Source organism: Anser anser (assembly GCF_964211835.1).
Source record: "Anser anser genome assembly, chromosome: 15".
NCBI lineage: Eukaryota > Metazoa > Chordata > Aves > Anseriformes > Anatidae > Anser > Anser anser.
This window is the reverse complement of record NC_139736.1, coordinates 13454355-13468676: the sequence shown is the minus strand read 5'-3', so window position 1 is coordinate 13468676 and position 14322 is coordinate 13454355. Positions and strand designations below refer to the sequence as shown.

At 50.1% G+C, this 14322-nt stretch overlaps 1 protein-coding gene across 8 annotated transcripts in view; it reads left to right on the top strand.

The window, feature by feature from the left end:
- Window positions 1-14322, top strand: part of LOC310881974 (syntaxin-binding protein 4-like) — a 50868-nt gene that overhangs the window by 22661 nt on the left and 13885 nt on the right. For 7 of the 8 annotated variants that reach the window (XR_014572736.1, XM_083799994.1, XM_083799991.1 and 4 more), the window contains exons 3-10: window positions 1180-1275; window positions 2002-2071; window positions 2535-2609; window positions 9231-9316; window positions 10078-10198; window positions 12542-12683; window positions 12879-12985; window positions 13399-13552. Coding sequence is in view for 7 of the 8 variants with exons in the window: in XM_083799994.1 (XP_083656120.1) it covers window positions 1180-1275; window positions 2002-2071; window positions 2535-2609; window positions 9231-9316; window positions 10078-10198; window positions 12542-12683; window positions 12879-12985; window positions 13399-13552 (851 nt within the window). In the remaining variant the exon portion in view is untranslated. Of the gene's footprint in view, window positions 1-938; window positions 1082-1179; window positions 1276-2001; window positions 2072-2534; window positions 2610-9230; window positions 9317-10077; window positions 10199-12541; window positions 12684-12878; window positions 12986-13398; window positions 13553-14322 lie in introns of those variants that run through there. The other variant, XM_083799996.1, reaches the window with a different exon arrangement.

Here is a 14322-nt window from a genome sequence, read left to right as displayed (position 1 = left end):
GTCCTCCACTTTAGCCGCAGGACTCGCTTTGAGGCAGCCCAAAGAGGGACAAGTTTGGGGCAAAATTTGAAGTTTCAGTGAATCTTCAAAAAAATGCAATGGAGATTAATGCCAGTGCTGTTTCCTGCCATGAGCTCCTGGTGCTCTCAGCTCCTCCCTGATGCACAGGAGCTGTATGTTTTAATGCATCAAGCCCAGGGAATAAACACCAGCACTCCAACAGGGCTGGGGTTTTGTGCCTGGGAGGAGCAATTGGCGTGTATGTGGCTGAAAAGAAAAAATACAACAACCCAGTATTAATTACAATTTTAACACGAGGCACCTTGAGAGATGAGGCCTTTCCCTAGGGATAGCTGAAAACCACAAGGGTCCTTAGCGCAGGGCTTAGGTTATATTGGAAGGGGAGCAGCGGATGGAGATCGTGCCACTGTCCCCAGTGGTCCTGAGCCAGGGCCAGCCCTGGGGCACGTCCCCAGTGCGGTGCCAACTGTCCTCAGCCTGCCCTCCCAGCCACAGCAGCAAAATGACCGACTGGCGGGTCCCGGGAGAGATTTGTTAATTAAAGCCAGGCTTTTTAATCCTTCTGTCTGCAGCCTGCATCCTCGAAGTGGGATTTAATGACAGCGGCCAAATAAGTCTCTCGCGCCTTTCCCAGCCAGCTTACACACGGCAGCAGGGACGCAGCCGTGTGGTGCCAGCCCTTGGTGAAGGCACCCGCGGGGTTTGGGGAGCAGCAGGGCACCAAAGGGCATCCCTGCCTCTGAGCTGCTCAAATGGTGCTCAGAAGTGGCCGCTCCGGGGGATGCAGAGGAGCATCACCTTGCCACGACAACATCTAACGGGTCTCATCATGGCAGCTGAGGCATCCCCAGCAGAATTGCCTCGTTTCCCAGCAGGGATCGATTTAAGTGCAAACGATGATTTTTTTTTTGGTTGTGGGAAGACAGTTGCTCCTTGCCTGTGCATTCCCCAAAGCTTGTTCTCCGCCGCTGTAACACAGAATAGGTGCTATCAGATGTTTCTGGCCTCTGTGCTGCGTCAGCAGCCTCATCCTGTTTCTGCCGCGGGTGCAGCACAGGAGGTACGCAAGACCTGCTACAAAAGAGGTTTACAACAAGCCTTAGATCCAAAATCTGCCTGGTTCGTGCCTTTGTGCCACGGGCGTTTCTCCTCCCCCAGGTATTAAGGTGATCGGCGGCATCAAGGAGCTCACCGGAGAAGAATATGGAGTTTATGTCAAGAGGATCCTGCCTGGGGGTGTTGCTTATGCTGACGGTGAGTGAAACGTGGAGGGGGATCACCAGAAAAGCCGGAAGACGGGGTACTTCCATACATTGCTTTTGGGGGCACTTAGGTGTTTCCTCCCAGATTTTCCATCAGTGGGGCTGGTTTTTACTGTGATAATCACTGTAATGACGAAGGGCCGCATTGCCCCTGGGCTCCACAGCACTTAGAGGATTGCTTTGTGGCTTTAAGCCCAGCTCCATCCCTGCTACACAAAGAGCTCGCTCCGCTCTGCTGCCTGCAGCAGCCGCACGGGATCGCGTGCAGCCCCAAAGGGACTTATCAGCAGGCATTAGGCAAGGGTCCGCAGAGCTCACCTTCTGGAACTGAAGCCTTTTTTTTTTTTTTTTTTTCTTCCAAATGTTACAACATCATTTTTCCACCTGATGAAGAAAAAATAAATCCAGAACAGATGGAACCACTCATGGTTTTTCCTACCTGACCTCAAATTGAATGAAGCAAAAGTTTTATGGCATTTCTGTGTTTACTTTCACAAATTCCTATAGCACAGGAGGCCTCTGACGTTGGCAGAGCTTGTTCAGGGACGTGGTAGATACTTCATCTATGGACATCTTGAAAAACAGGTCTGATGAGCATCTCAGAACAACCTATGCATATTTCATCCTGTCTCTGGGCAAAGGCAGGAACAGTCCAACCTCTCCAAGTCCCTCCAAGCTGTATTTTCTGCAGTTTTTATCCATTAGTTTTCTTTTCTAGGGCGCCTGCAGCCAGGAGACCAGATCCTGGAGGTCAATGGAGATTCCCTAATTGGGGTTACCAGCGAGAGGTACCGTATCCGGACGGAAATCTCGCATTCCTCTCGGTTTTGTATAATTCTGTGAAGTGGTTTGGGCTGCAGGTTGAACGGAGGATACTTGGGTGTTGCTTCGTCTGTGCTCTGGTGCAAACAAAGGGTTTCTGCATCCAGCACTGTTTGCAAGGGCCAACATGGAAATTATCGATGAGAAGTTTCTCTCTGAAAACAGAGCAGCGAACCCACCTGTATTTGTGAGAAACCTTCACTTTTAAACGTGGCGCTACGCCTTGCATCGCCACAGAGTGTGCTTAGGCTGCATGGGGCCGCCCCACAGCCATCCAGCCCAGTAATGGTCCCCACCCCAAAAAAAGCCCCTTGGCTGCAGACAGGGCAGCCCTGGCTGTGGCTCACTGACCAGTATGACATGAGCTTTGGCACATAGCGGAGCCACACTGTGCCCCGGCGTTGACACGTTGTGGTCCTTGTCCTGCAGGGCCGTGGACATCCTGAGGACGGCATCAGCCACCAGCCACATGCGCCTTCTTATAGCCCGTGACGATGACGCCAGGTAAGGCTTCTCACACCGGGAAGGGTGGTGGTGGTGGTGGCACTCGTTGGCACCTCTACAACCGGACGGCGTTTGAGCTGACCGGGCTCAAAGCCCACGGTGGAGACAGACGTGGCCGAGGGTCTTTGGCCTAGGGTGGCACAGGCATGGGAAGGCTTCTTCAGCACTGCTGCGTGGTGTTGAGTTGCCTATGGCTTATCACATCCTACATAAAGCTCTGGATGAAGATGTGCAGCGACAGCAGGATCTTACCTTTCTTTTCCAGCTAGATGGGAGATAAGGTCTCCTTCAAGCTGCCTTATATGGCATCTTATGGATTTCTTCCTCCTAGGGAAGATGGGCGGTTGCTCCCTGTAAGGTCTTGCTTTCTTTAGAGGTGGTTGGAGGCATTGAAAGGAGACGGAAAGTGTTCAGTTTGGTCATGGCTGGAGTTAGCTGTGGGACAATGATGTTCTCACAGGAGAAGGCAGGGATGTGGAAGCTAAGGTATGGGATTAGATGCTCCCATCCCCAGGGAGGCTCGCTGCAATGTGCTGGAGCACCCCTCCTCCTTTGACTAGAAGCACACCTCTGGAAAGCTGAGGTGCACCAAGAACCACTGAAATGAGAGTGGGTGAAGCTCAGGCACCGTGGTGGGCGGGAGGGCTGGTGGTGCGAGGCTTGGTGCTGCCGTGGGTGGCTGCAGATCGTGCGGTCACTTGCTCAATGTACCTGCATCCCGTTAGGGTCAGGGCTGATGGTTTCGTTCCTTATCCACCAACAGCTGTGGAGCGTCACTGCCTTAGCGGGCCGGTGAGAGTTCTGTAATGACAGGGATGAGGCTCATTTTAACGCAGTAATATTCTGGTGGAAGAAGTATTTGGTATTAATGATGCTTTTTACCTACCTGTATTGTGCTCTTCAAGTGGAAATTGCGTCTCAAATTATCATATTAGCTGCGAGTCCCTCGGCAGCTGCCGAGAAAGTTCTGGGTGAAGCCAGCAGGTCGCCCAGCTTTGGCATGAGGAAGGACACGCAGCTCGCTGCTCGCCTGGCGTCCTGCCTTCACCCGTGTCTGCCTGCTCCAAGCTGCTCAGGCACCTCGACCTCGCCTCCCCACATTTTAAACTGCAACAGATGGTTTTTAAAATATCTGCACGCGTGCCTTTGGCTGCGGCTGTGGCTCACGTGCATCCGTCGGCAGCCCCTAGCCTCCCTGCAAGGCAGCACAGAACCCGACCGGGGACCAGCAGACCTTCCGCAATTTGCTTGGCCTCCATTTGCTTATCTGTTAAATCTGCGAAAGGTTACCTGGAGGGACAGTGGGGAAGTAATGAGTTTATTATTATTATTATTTTTAAGATTTGCAGAGATCTTACTTACACAATCTTCTCGCAGCCTTTAATACATGAATACATATTTCCAGGATGAAGGGCTGTGGAAAAAGAAGGAAGGATTTTTCTGATCCTACTTTTTTTTTTTTTCCTTCCCTTATGTTTGTCTTTATTTTATGATGCCAGACCATCTTTCCAGTAGGTGGGTGAGCAGACAGCCCCCTGCCCAGGGGGCTGGGCACAATCCAGCCTCCTGGCAGCTGTTTGCACGCAGGTTTCCTGCACGAGCCCTGTGCGGACGAGGCACGCTGGGGGAGGAAAGGCGATGGCTCTGGGTTTGGAAGAAGATTCACCCTGCCTGCCAATTTTCCCAATGACTCAGCTGAGTAGCATTTTGTTGTGGTTGCCCTTGGGTGAATCTGACTTATAAAGGCTATTATTTGTCCCTGATGTTAATTATAGGCCCCAATTACCTGCGCTGTTAATGGAACTCAGTCCTGGCATGTATAAGATGCATGCTTTCAGCCTGGCACATCAGACATGCTGCAGAGCGCTGCAGTAATGCTAGGGCTTAAAGCAGAAAGTTCAGATTCAGAGCTGGACACGCTGGGCTTGGAAGATGGTTGGATCCGATTTCATCTGTGTTCATCTTTGGCTAATGAGGATAATTTTATTGCATACGTGTAATTATTGTTTATTCATTCTCAGCCTGAAAGTCACAATAGTGCCTTGTTTCCATGGGCTGCGCAGATATTGTCCTGGTCTTTCAGGTTTGTCGCTGTGAGAAAGCCTGCCTGCGCTGCACCTCCTCGCACTCGCAACGTATTTAGCATTTTATCACGCATCTGTGCATGGCACGCACAGTCATCTTGTCAAAACCGGGCTGTTGCATTAATCATACATCTACACGTACAATCATTGCAACATTACCAATTAATAATCCTGCACCCAAAGAAGTTAAGGAAGGTTGCCTGTGTGCAAGCACACAGCTGATATGCAGGAAGAGGCAGTTCCTGAAGCTGTTGCCCAGCCTGGTGCTAATGCAAGGCAATCCCTTCATCCTGCCAGCCAAGCAATGCTGCTGTGTCACTTCGGGTGACATCTGTGGGCCACCACAGATAGGAACCAGCTTCAGCGCCTGCTTTGTTCCAGCACTGACTCCTGCAGGCCTGGTGTCCCAGGGTCTTTAGCTGCTCCTGGAGGGAAAACACGGACCCGTTCACCCCAGAGCTGTGATGCACACATGCAGGTTGCTGCTTCCCAGGCATTTATGGCAAAGCCTGGCCCAGCAGCAGTGTTGGGGTGCACGGGAGGGATGGGCTCAGGCTCCATGCCTGCGGCCACCACTGTGGAGTGTCGCCCACCCAGGAGCTGTAAATGATGCATCTGCTGTGGGCTGGGTGTGAGAAAATCGGCCTCTGCCGCGCTTGCTGCTTGCATCAGGCTTGCAGTGCTTGGGCTTCGGGGTTCCCGCTGCCCTGCAGGCTTTGTTTATTGAGGCACACTATTAATTCATCCGGTGTCACAGGCTCCTCTCTCCCCAGCCGCGGTGCAGGGCTGAGGTTTCCAGACGCGGTGCTGTCGCATAACCTTTGATGTCAGACTTGCCCTTTGTTCTCCCAAGAACAAAAGGGCAGGACAAAAAGGTATTATGAGATAAAACAACAATATTTTGCAAGAAGATTGACCCCCTCCTACTGCTTAATCTGTAGCAAAGTCAGCCACAGCTGGCTGCTGCTGGCAAGCCCCATTATCTGACCCCACACCGCAGGGCTGAGCTCTGCTGCAGGGATGCTCCAGCCCTCACACTGCTTTACTTTAATGAAAAAGAGCTGGAGAAGGGATTGTCAAGATGAACTTTCTGCCTTATACAGCCCTGTGACTCTTTCCTTTCCTTTCCTTTCCTTTCCTTTCCTTTCCTTTCCTTTCCTTTCCTTTCCTTTCCTTTCCTTTCCTTTCCTTTCCTTTCCTTTCCTTTCCTTTCCTTTCCTTTCCTTTCCTTTCCTTTCCTTTCCTTTCCTTTCCTTTCCTTTCCTTTCCTTTCCTTTCCTTTCCTTTCCTTTCCTTTCCTTTCCTTTCCTTTCCTTTCCTTTCCTTTCCTTTCCTTTCCTTTCCTTTCCTTTCCTTTCCTTTCCTTTCCTTTCCTTTCCTTTCCTTTCCTTTCCTTTCCTTTCCTTTCCTTTCCTTTCCTTTCCTTTCCTTTCCTTTCCTTTCCTTTCCTTTCCTTTCCTTTCCTTTCCGAAATAAAGCTGGGCATTTTAGACCTGCAGGGACCTGAGGATCCAGAATATTTTAATAAGGGACAAATTTTAAATATTAAAGATGACTTCTGAAGTCTCTTAGCGTCTGAAAGCAGAAAGCAAAGCTTGTTAGCATTCTTCCAGTGCACTTGTTCATTAATCAGTAACGTTTGGGCATCACCTGCCCATTCGCAAATTCCTTCAAATACAACACTGAGCACAAAATTAATTCTTGGGAGATTCACACCAGAAAGTGTCTTGCTTGCTGCTGGGATAAGCTTCAAGTTAGTCATGTGTTTATGTCCTCAGCAGAATTGTTGCTTGCAGTATTGACCAGCAAAGCAGGAGCCAGAAGGGCAGTGTGTGATGCAGGTCATCACCCTGTCCCTCGCCAAGCAGCCGGGGCGCGCAACAAACAATGATGAACGCCGCCTCGCTTTGTGGATGACCTTAACACTCAAAATAAACAACAACAAAGAATGCCCAAGCCTTGCCTGCCCTTGCTTGTAGCAAAAGGTTTGACAGCATGGGTTGGTGATTGGGGCTGCATTGTTTAGCAGGGTTAAAGAACACAGGAGCTGCTGGACTAGTTGCATTTGCATTGACTAAGAATTTTTTAGCCATTGTTTTAAGTTCATAACCTGTTCCATGCTCTGACGAATTATTATCTGTGGAAAATGTAACAATAGATGACCACAGAAACACCCAGCCCAAAACAAAAACCCAGCTGCGGATGGCTAGGTAATCACTGGAAATAACGTATTAGCTTCCAGCAAGTCAGCCCTGCCATTGTGATAGGTCATGGAGGGATAACTCCATCACCACGTGAGTTACCAGTGAAATGGGAGTCTGAATGACCTGTAGAAATTTCACTGGCAAATTGGGAAAATTCTGCTAAGAGTCATCCAAGTCTTAACCCAAGGAAACCATGGGACAGGAAACTGCATCCTATTGCTATAGGATCTTTCTAAGCTTCATTTTTTTCAGTGCTCAGACATATTTCAGTGCCTAGTGCTATGAAGCTGCCAGCTGGAATAGCTTTGTGGATGGTAGGGTTTTTGAACAAAGCTGTTGCCTTTTTTTAAGGACATGGGTTTAGTTGATAGAGACAACAATGTCAATGCAAAATATTTGGATTCACCAAGGCATTCCACTAAGTGTTGTGTGATACTTGGATTTAAAATTAGCATTAAATCGAATGAATAAGGCATACATTTGATGGCAATATTAGATAAGGCAGGCATAATTCTTTGAAGTTAGTTAATGAGCTGCTTGCAAATGGGAAGACGTAAATTACTGAGAGCACTTCCAGCAGGAACCCAAGGAGCTGATGATTCACTCATCATTTAATATTGTTGACTCTAATCTAGCCAATAATATATAACATCTGTCCCAGTAAAGTATGCAGATGACACAATGTCTGCTGGTGTGCAGTAGCAGACTCCTCAGTGAGGAAACTGCTGCGGCTGGTTTCCTGCAGGTTTGTCTTGGGCTTGACCGACTGTCAAGCGTGAGAGCTAGCCCTCGTAGCCAGGCTTTTCATGTGGCTGTGGCATCAACAGGGCACCTTCCCATGGGGATTCCCGCCTGTCTTCAAAGTGGACAGCTAATGTTGCCGCTGCCACAGAAGCAGCAATTTCAGGGTCTCTCCTGTAATGACACCTGTAAGAAATTAGTCATCCCTGGGACTTCTTTCTCTGCCCGAAGGTTGGCTTGATCTGGAAGCATTGGGTTATGAAGGGAGAGGGCTGCACATATGCAGAGGAATGGTAGCTGCGTTGCCCGAAGAGCCAGCATGGCAGGGATGGGCGTGTGAGGCTGGTGCTTGACCGTGGCATCCCCTTTCCGTGCCTCCTCATCCAAACGGATGTGAGAGGCTCACAGCAGCTCAAAGAAGGATTACAGAAATGATGCAGGAGCTGGTAAACATGGCTAATGGTGGTTCTTAATGGCTTAAGAACTCAGCATGTTTCACTTGGTGAGGAAGGTCGTGAAGCAACACCTCTTGTGCGCGAGTGGTTACGGCTCAGGGAGGACTAAACACCTCTGGGTAGTTACACGGTAATCAAACTCAACCTGGGAGCAAAGCATTAATGAAAGCTCCTGAGCATCACGGCAGCTTCCAGATGTTGTGGATGTGGCTCCTTTGCCGTGAGGCAATATATGAAGCAGGGGGGTTACCTCAAGACAGAGGGATAATGCTAAATGTTTGTGGGCCACTGTTCCCACCCTCTTCTGTGCAGGTGTGGCCTCACTTTGAGTCCTGAATGCAGGTTTGGGCACCACAATATCAGAAGTACATAAAATTGTTAGAGACTGAGCAAATGAGGGCTACAAAGATGGTGAAGAGTCTAGAGAGGAAGGCATATGAGGAGCAGCTGATGTCCCTTGGTTCATTCAGCCCAGAGCAGAGCAGGCCGAGGGGAGGCCTCATGGCGGCCTGCAGCTCCCTCACGAGGGGAGCGGAGGGGCAGGCGCTGAGCTCTGCTCTCTGGGGACAGCGACAGGACCCGAGGGAACGGCATGGAGCTGGGACAGGGGAGGGTCAGGCTGGGGGTTAGGGAAAGGTTCTGCACCCAGAGCGTGGTCGGGCACGGGGACAGGCTGCCCAGGCTGTGGTCATGGCACCAGCCATGCTGGAATTCAAGAAGTGTTTGGACAGCGCTGTCAGCCATCGGGTCTGGTTTTTTTGGGTGGTCCTGTGTGGAGCCAGGAGTTGGACTCAATGATCCTTGTGTGTCCCTTCCAACTTGGGATATTCTGTGATTCCTCCCTGTACTTGAATTTACTAAGAAGCCCCTCTGCTCTTGGTATCTGTAAACTTAGCGTGTATCTGCTGGTTCAGCATCTTCAGCCATGAGATTGATCGTTGACCTTAAGCCTTGCACAACCTCTTGAGATTGCAGGGTTCAGGCAAGAGAAAGCTCCTGTCTGCTCCCCATTGCTGGAGGGAGCCAGTCCTACAGACTCAGTAGTAAGTCACTGCCATCAGGGCACTGCTGTCACACAGTGGGGTGGGGAATGGTTTTGAACAGCAGCTGCTGACCATCCCATGTTTTTCTTTCCAGGAGAGAGTTCTCAGAGCTGCTGGAGAAGTTTGGCTCCCAGAGCAACACTGGCTCTGCACGGAGCTCACCGGTCCTGCATGGCAGCAGTGAGTACTGGTCACTGGTGGTGGTGCTCGGGGAAAACCGAAACCCCCTTTATCCCTCTGCCAAGAGAGTGTTCTTTATCCCAGTGTTATTTCGAAGGAGTTCTGATTTGATTTGGTTTGGGTTGAAAGAAGTGATGTCCTGCTCTTTTTTGCAAGCATTGAGTGCATCCCCAGGCATGGAGCAGCCAGCACGGCTGGTAGTGCCTGAACAGAGCGAGGCAGTGAGCCAGCATCCACCTTTATTTAGAGAGAATTGAGCTGGGGCCAGAACTGACTTCCAGATACCGAGACTCCACTTAACATGCAGGGCTGTCAGCAATACCCATCTCTGCAGATGCAGCTTTCTACAGTGCATTTCAAAGCATTTCAACTATCATTCATTTGATGATCATTATTTTCATTTGCAAAAGGGAAATGCTTAGTGAGACACAGCAAGGTTAACCTAAGCCAGATACCAGAATGTCAAAGCATGTGTGCAGGGGGAAAGACGGTGTCTCTCTGGGTTGGCATCCCAGAAAGCTGCCAGCCCTCCCCCTGTGGCAGAGATACATAGGGCTGGCAGAGGGGTGGCAATCTCATTCTGGATGTGTGCTGAGGATGCTGATGGTGTCCTCTCCACGAATTACATGCTGTTGCCTTTCCCACATGGTTTTTCCCCCAAATGCTAGGAAGCTGGTGACAGCTGTTGAAGGCAGAGCAGAGTGGGAGGATGGTGCTGGAGTGTGCATGCTCTCTGGACTGACTCTGACCTTGCTGTTCAGGTCGATACCTGGAAAGCACGTCCTCAGGCTCCTCCTCGCGCTCCCAGAGCCCGCTGCTGCTGAGCCCGGCCAACTCCCACGGCCCCTTCATCGGCAACCCAGCGCACACGCCGCACACACAGTACGTACAGCCGTGCCGGCCAGGCCCCCTTGTGCCGCGGTGTCGTGCCCCAGGAACTGCTGAGACCTGCCCTCAGCAGCCAGCAAGGCAAGGTGCCTGTCGCGCTTTGTCAAAGGCTTGTATCCACCGGGTTTGGTGAGCAGCTAGTAGCCAATTGTTGGGCCCTTTCTGTGCTTGGCTTCCGAATTTTTGTTCTTCATAAAGCAGGGGGTGCCCCTCTAGAATGTGTCCTCTTTAAGGTGTTTGCGTGTGCGGCAAAAAGCGAGGTGTTCCAGACCACTGGTCTGCCAGGAAGATGTCACCAAATGTCTTAACACTGTCTTAGGGAGAAAAACAGTGAATACTGGTTTGAAGGACTGCTTTGTTCATCCTTACCTCTTCTATACCACGGCATCACCACAATGGCTCACTGTTAACGTGTCCGCTCCAGAGTGTCCCCTGTGTGTCCTCATCACAGCGGCAGTTTGCCTGTTCCTGGCAAACCCGCCCCCCAAGAGCTGAAATCTCCCCCTCTGGGACAGTCGGTGCGTGCGGGCGGTGGTCAGCCACGCAGCTGCTCCTCTCCCTGCCCTCTGCAACCTGGGCTTCCCACCAGCTGCAGGGACGGTGCCCCCCACCTCCACAGACCACACCACAAGCCGGGTGCCTTTGCGAGGTTACTGGTGCCACCAGAAGGTGACTCAGGAGCACGTTTCCCGTTGCCCTTTGCGTTGGTGTGAGCCGTGGCTGCCTGCAGACACCATGTCTCATGAAGTATGTGTTTTCATGTGGTCATCCAGCCCTTTCATATTTCACAGGGTCAGAGGTTTGGGCAGGCAGAGCTTGTTTTCCACAGAGTCTCGTCTCCAGGGTGCGCGGGGTTGCCCTTTGCAAGAGGGACGACGTGAAGGGTGTTAACGGCACTGGAGCTGGGACCATTCATCCCCAGGGCCCACAGCTTCTCTTCCTTTGCCAGTGTAAACAAGCCAAGTCTCTGCTAAAGAGAATCAGGCCTCACTGCAGAACCAGTAAATCCTCTTGCTAAATATCAGCTCTTTATTAGGGATTTGCAGAGGACAAATATTTGGCACCAGAGGTTTAAGCTGCTTGCACAGAGTGAGAGACCCTTACGGAGGAGAGGCCAGCTCATCTCCTTGGCAGCTTGTTTGGATAAACCAGACATCCTCGCTCCATGGTTAACCCCCTCCGGTGGGGTCCATATTTCTGTTTTTTAATAAGCCTGAGGTGCACGGTGCATTAATGCGTGGCCTGTTGTCGGTGTGGCGGGCATGGGCAGCACACTGCTCTTTCACTGGGGTGCTGAGTGCTGGGGATGGCACCGCTGAGCAGCGCGGGGCGGCTCTGTGCCGGAGATGCCCAGGAATGTCTCTGTGTCTGAAGCTAACAGCCGACACACAGCGGACCAGAAACCACGGATCACTTGGTGAGTGGCTGCTGTGAAGATAAACTGAAAAGGAGAGATGCCACCTGCACCCGGCTCATAACGAGGAAAAGGCTTAATGACCTTCAGACACAACCGAATCCTTCCCAAATGCCTCCCTGGTGCGGTGCCGCCCAGTCGCTCCCCCAGCCCGCAGGGTGTCAGTGAAATCCCTGTGCCCACAAACTCTTCCTGTAAGTGCCAGCTCTCCCTCCCTGCACAGAGTCGCGTGCCGTCGCCATCTCGGTGCCCTGCTGGGTCCTGCTCAGCAGGCAGCTCCTTGGGGCAGGCTCCGATTTCCTCGCTCTTGCCCCATTGTCAGCACGGCCTTGGCTGGGTGAGGCATTTGTGCCACTGCCATAAAAGTAGATCTCAGTGTGGTAGTTATTGTTATAAAGATGTTTACAGGGTTGATTCTCAGGGCATCTTGCAAGGTTTTGAGTCCAAACCCTGGCTGAGATGTACAGTCAGCTGTGTACCCTGAGCTTCACTTTGACTTTTGCTATTGGCTATTTAATGGTTGACCAATCTGTAAATTGCTCTCTGGTGATTTAGGCTGGGTTTGGAATGATAACTACATCAGTCCTTTTTGTGCTTTTGGTTGTAGAGACAAGGATGCCAAATATATACTAGCTAAGACTTCAGTTTCTTCTTTCTTATTTCCTAAATGAAAACAAGTATTCCCCAACATTTGGGATTAAGCAAGCCAATTATCTTCCTAATGACAAACAATGTCTGCTACGAAACTGTAGTCCTCACCTCCTCCTTCCCAGGTTGGGTGGAAGAAGATATGCAGAGACAAAAAAGACTAGGAGAAATTAGGAAGATCATACAGGGAAGGAAAATCAAGGAGAGATTGCTCAGAGATATGGGAAAATAAACCAGGTTACCTCGAGTCACCTGCTAACATCTCTCCCTTGCAGCTACTCCACTGAATCAGGAATCCAGAGCATTTCTATAGCAAAGTCCTCTGGCTTAGGGCTGACAATCAGTGGTGGATCCAACAGACCTGATGGTCCCATGGTTTACATTCAAGAGCTTATGCCAGACGGTGACTGTTACAAGGTAAGTCAGTGGAGAAACCCCCAGTGACTTTGCAATGGGGACTTCTCCTAGAAGTTGTAGCTCTTCCGAAGCAGCTTTTCTAAGAATAGATGAATAATGCATTATATGGACTAATGAAGATTTTTGTTGCAGGAGAAGGTGTTGGGCAGAGGGATATTCATTTCCAGTGCTCTGACTTTCTCCCTCTTTGTTTAGGATGGTCGGCTCCGACCTGGTGACCAACTAGTTGCTATCAATAGAGATTCCCTGGTGGGCAGCACACTTGAAGAGGCCAGAAAAATCATTACAAAAGCCAAATTCAGGTAGGCGTGTAGTGTATTTCCTGTCATCATCACAGTGATGTTGAATCTTAGGCAGAAACCCTTTGTGTCATACCAAAGTTTGGCTTCAGGAAGCATGAGGCATATTAGTTTTGAATGGCGCTTTGAGATGGCTGTGATACAAGGAAATGTTGAATGCCTGGATCATCCTGAAGTGTAATGCAGACCTTCACACTGTCTTCACATACATCCCCTATCACTGCCTAGCAGAGTTCCACAAAAGAGCTGAAGTCCAAACAAGCAACCCAGCTGGTGGTGATCCAGCCATGCTGGTGCAGGATCCATGGACTTAAGGGAGATTGTCCTGGAGAAAGAACCGTGGACATGAACAGTTTGCAAATTTAAGTTATACTTTCTTGGTTAATCAATTGTCCTGTATTTATTGTTCATTTAAGACACGAGGGAAACACAGAAGTGGCCTTTATTCCTGGACGGGGACGGTTACATCCCGGACTGTCAGTTCATAACAACATTTCGTCGCCACCGCCAAAGGCTGTGGGAAATGGTCTGACTTCCTGCAGACTGAAGGTCCACGTGAGGTCCCCAGAGGTAGGCTGAAATTCATGTCTAAGACCACAGACATCAGTTTTGTGATCTTTCTTTGATCAGAAAACTCTGTTTTAGGGACCCCATAGTAGTCTTTCTGGGCTGTGGAAAGTCTGTAGTGTTGATGAATGTAGCCTCATTTTACAGCCAGGTATTTTAAACCTGAAATACTGTTTCTTCTGTCTTGGGTTTGAGACAGCGAAGAATCAGTGGAGGTAAATGACAGGAGTTTCATCTCCAGGGCCTGCATTCAGATGTTTCAGACGTTTCAGGTTAAAAAAAAATAATATCTGTGGATACCAACCTGCATCTCATTCAACACAGCCATAGGGCTGGAAGGGATCGCAGGAGTCGGTTTGATCTAGTCTCCTACCCAAAGGCAGGAATGACTCTTTGTTCTTAAAGACCTCTGATGAGGATGAATCCACAGCATTCCTGAGCAGCCCGTGTCTGTTCCTCACCAGCCTAATGATAAGACAGGCTCATTCTTCCTGTGTAGCCTAGCTCTATGTTGTGTTTGCAGAGGCGAGGGCTTGAGCTGTGCGTGGTGAGACAGGATTTAACCACACAACTCCCACAATAATTTAGGCCTGTGATTGGGTTTCGTGCCTTTGTCATTCCTTTCCTGGATTGCTGCAATGCCTGGTGTGTGTTCTGCCCTTTTCCCCATAAGCTTCCATAAGACAAGGCTGGATGGAGTTTCCTTTTGTACAAGCACCATTCCCAAAAGGTTTTTCTTTCCAGGCCCTGTGTAGACACAGACTTGCAGGAAT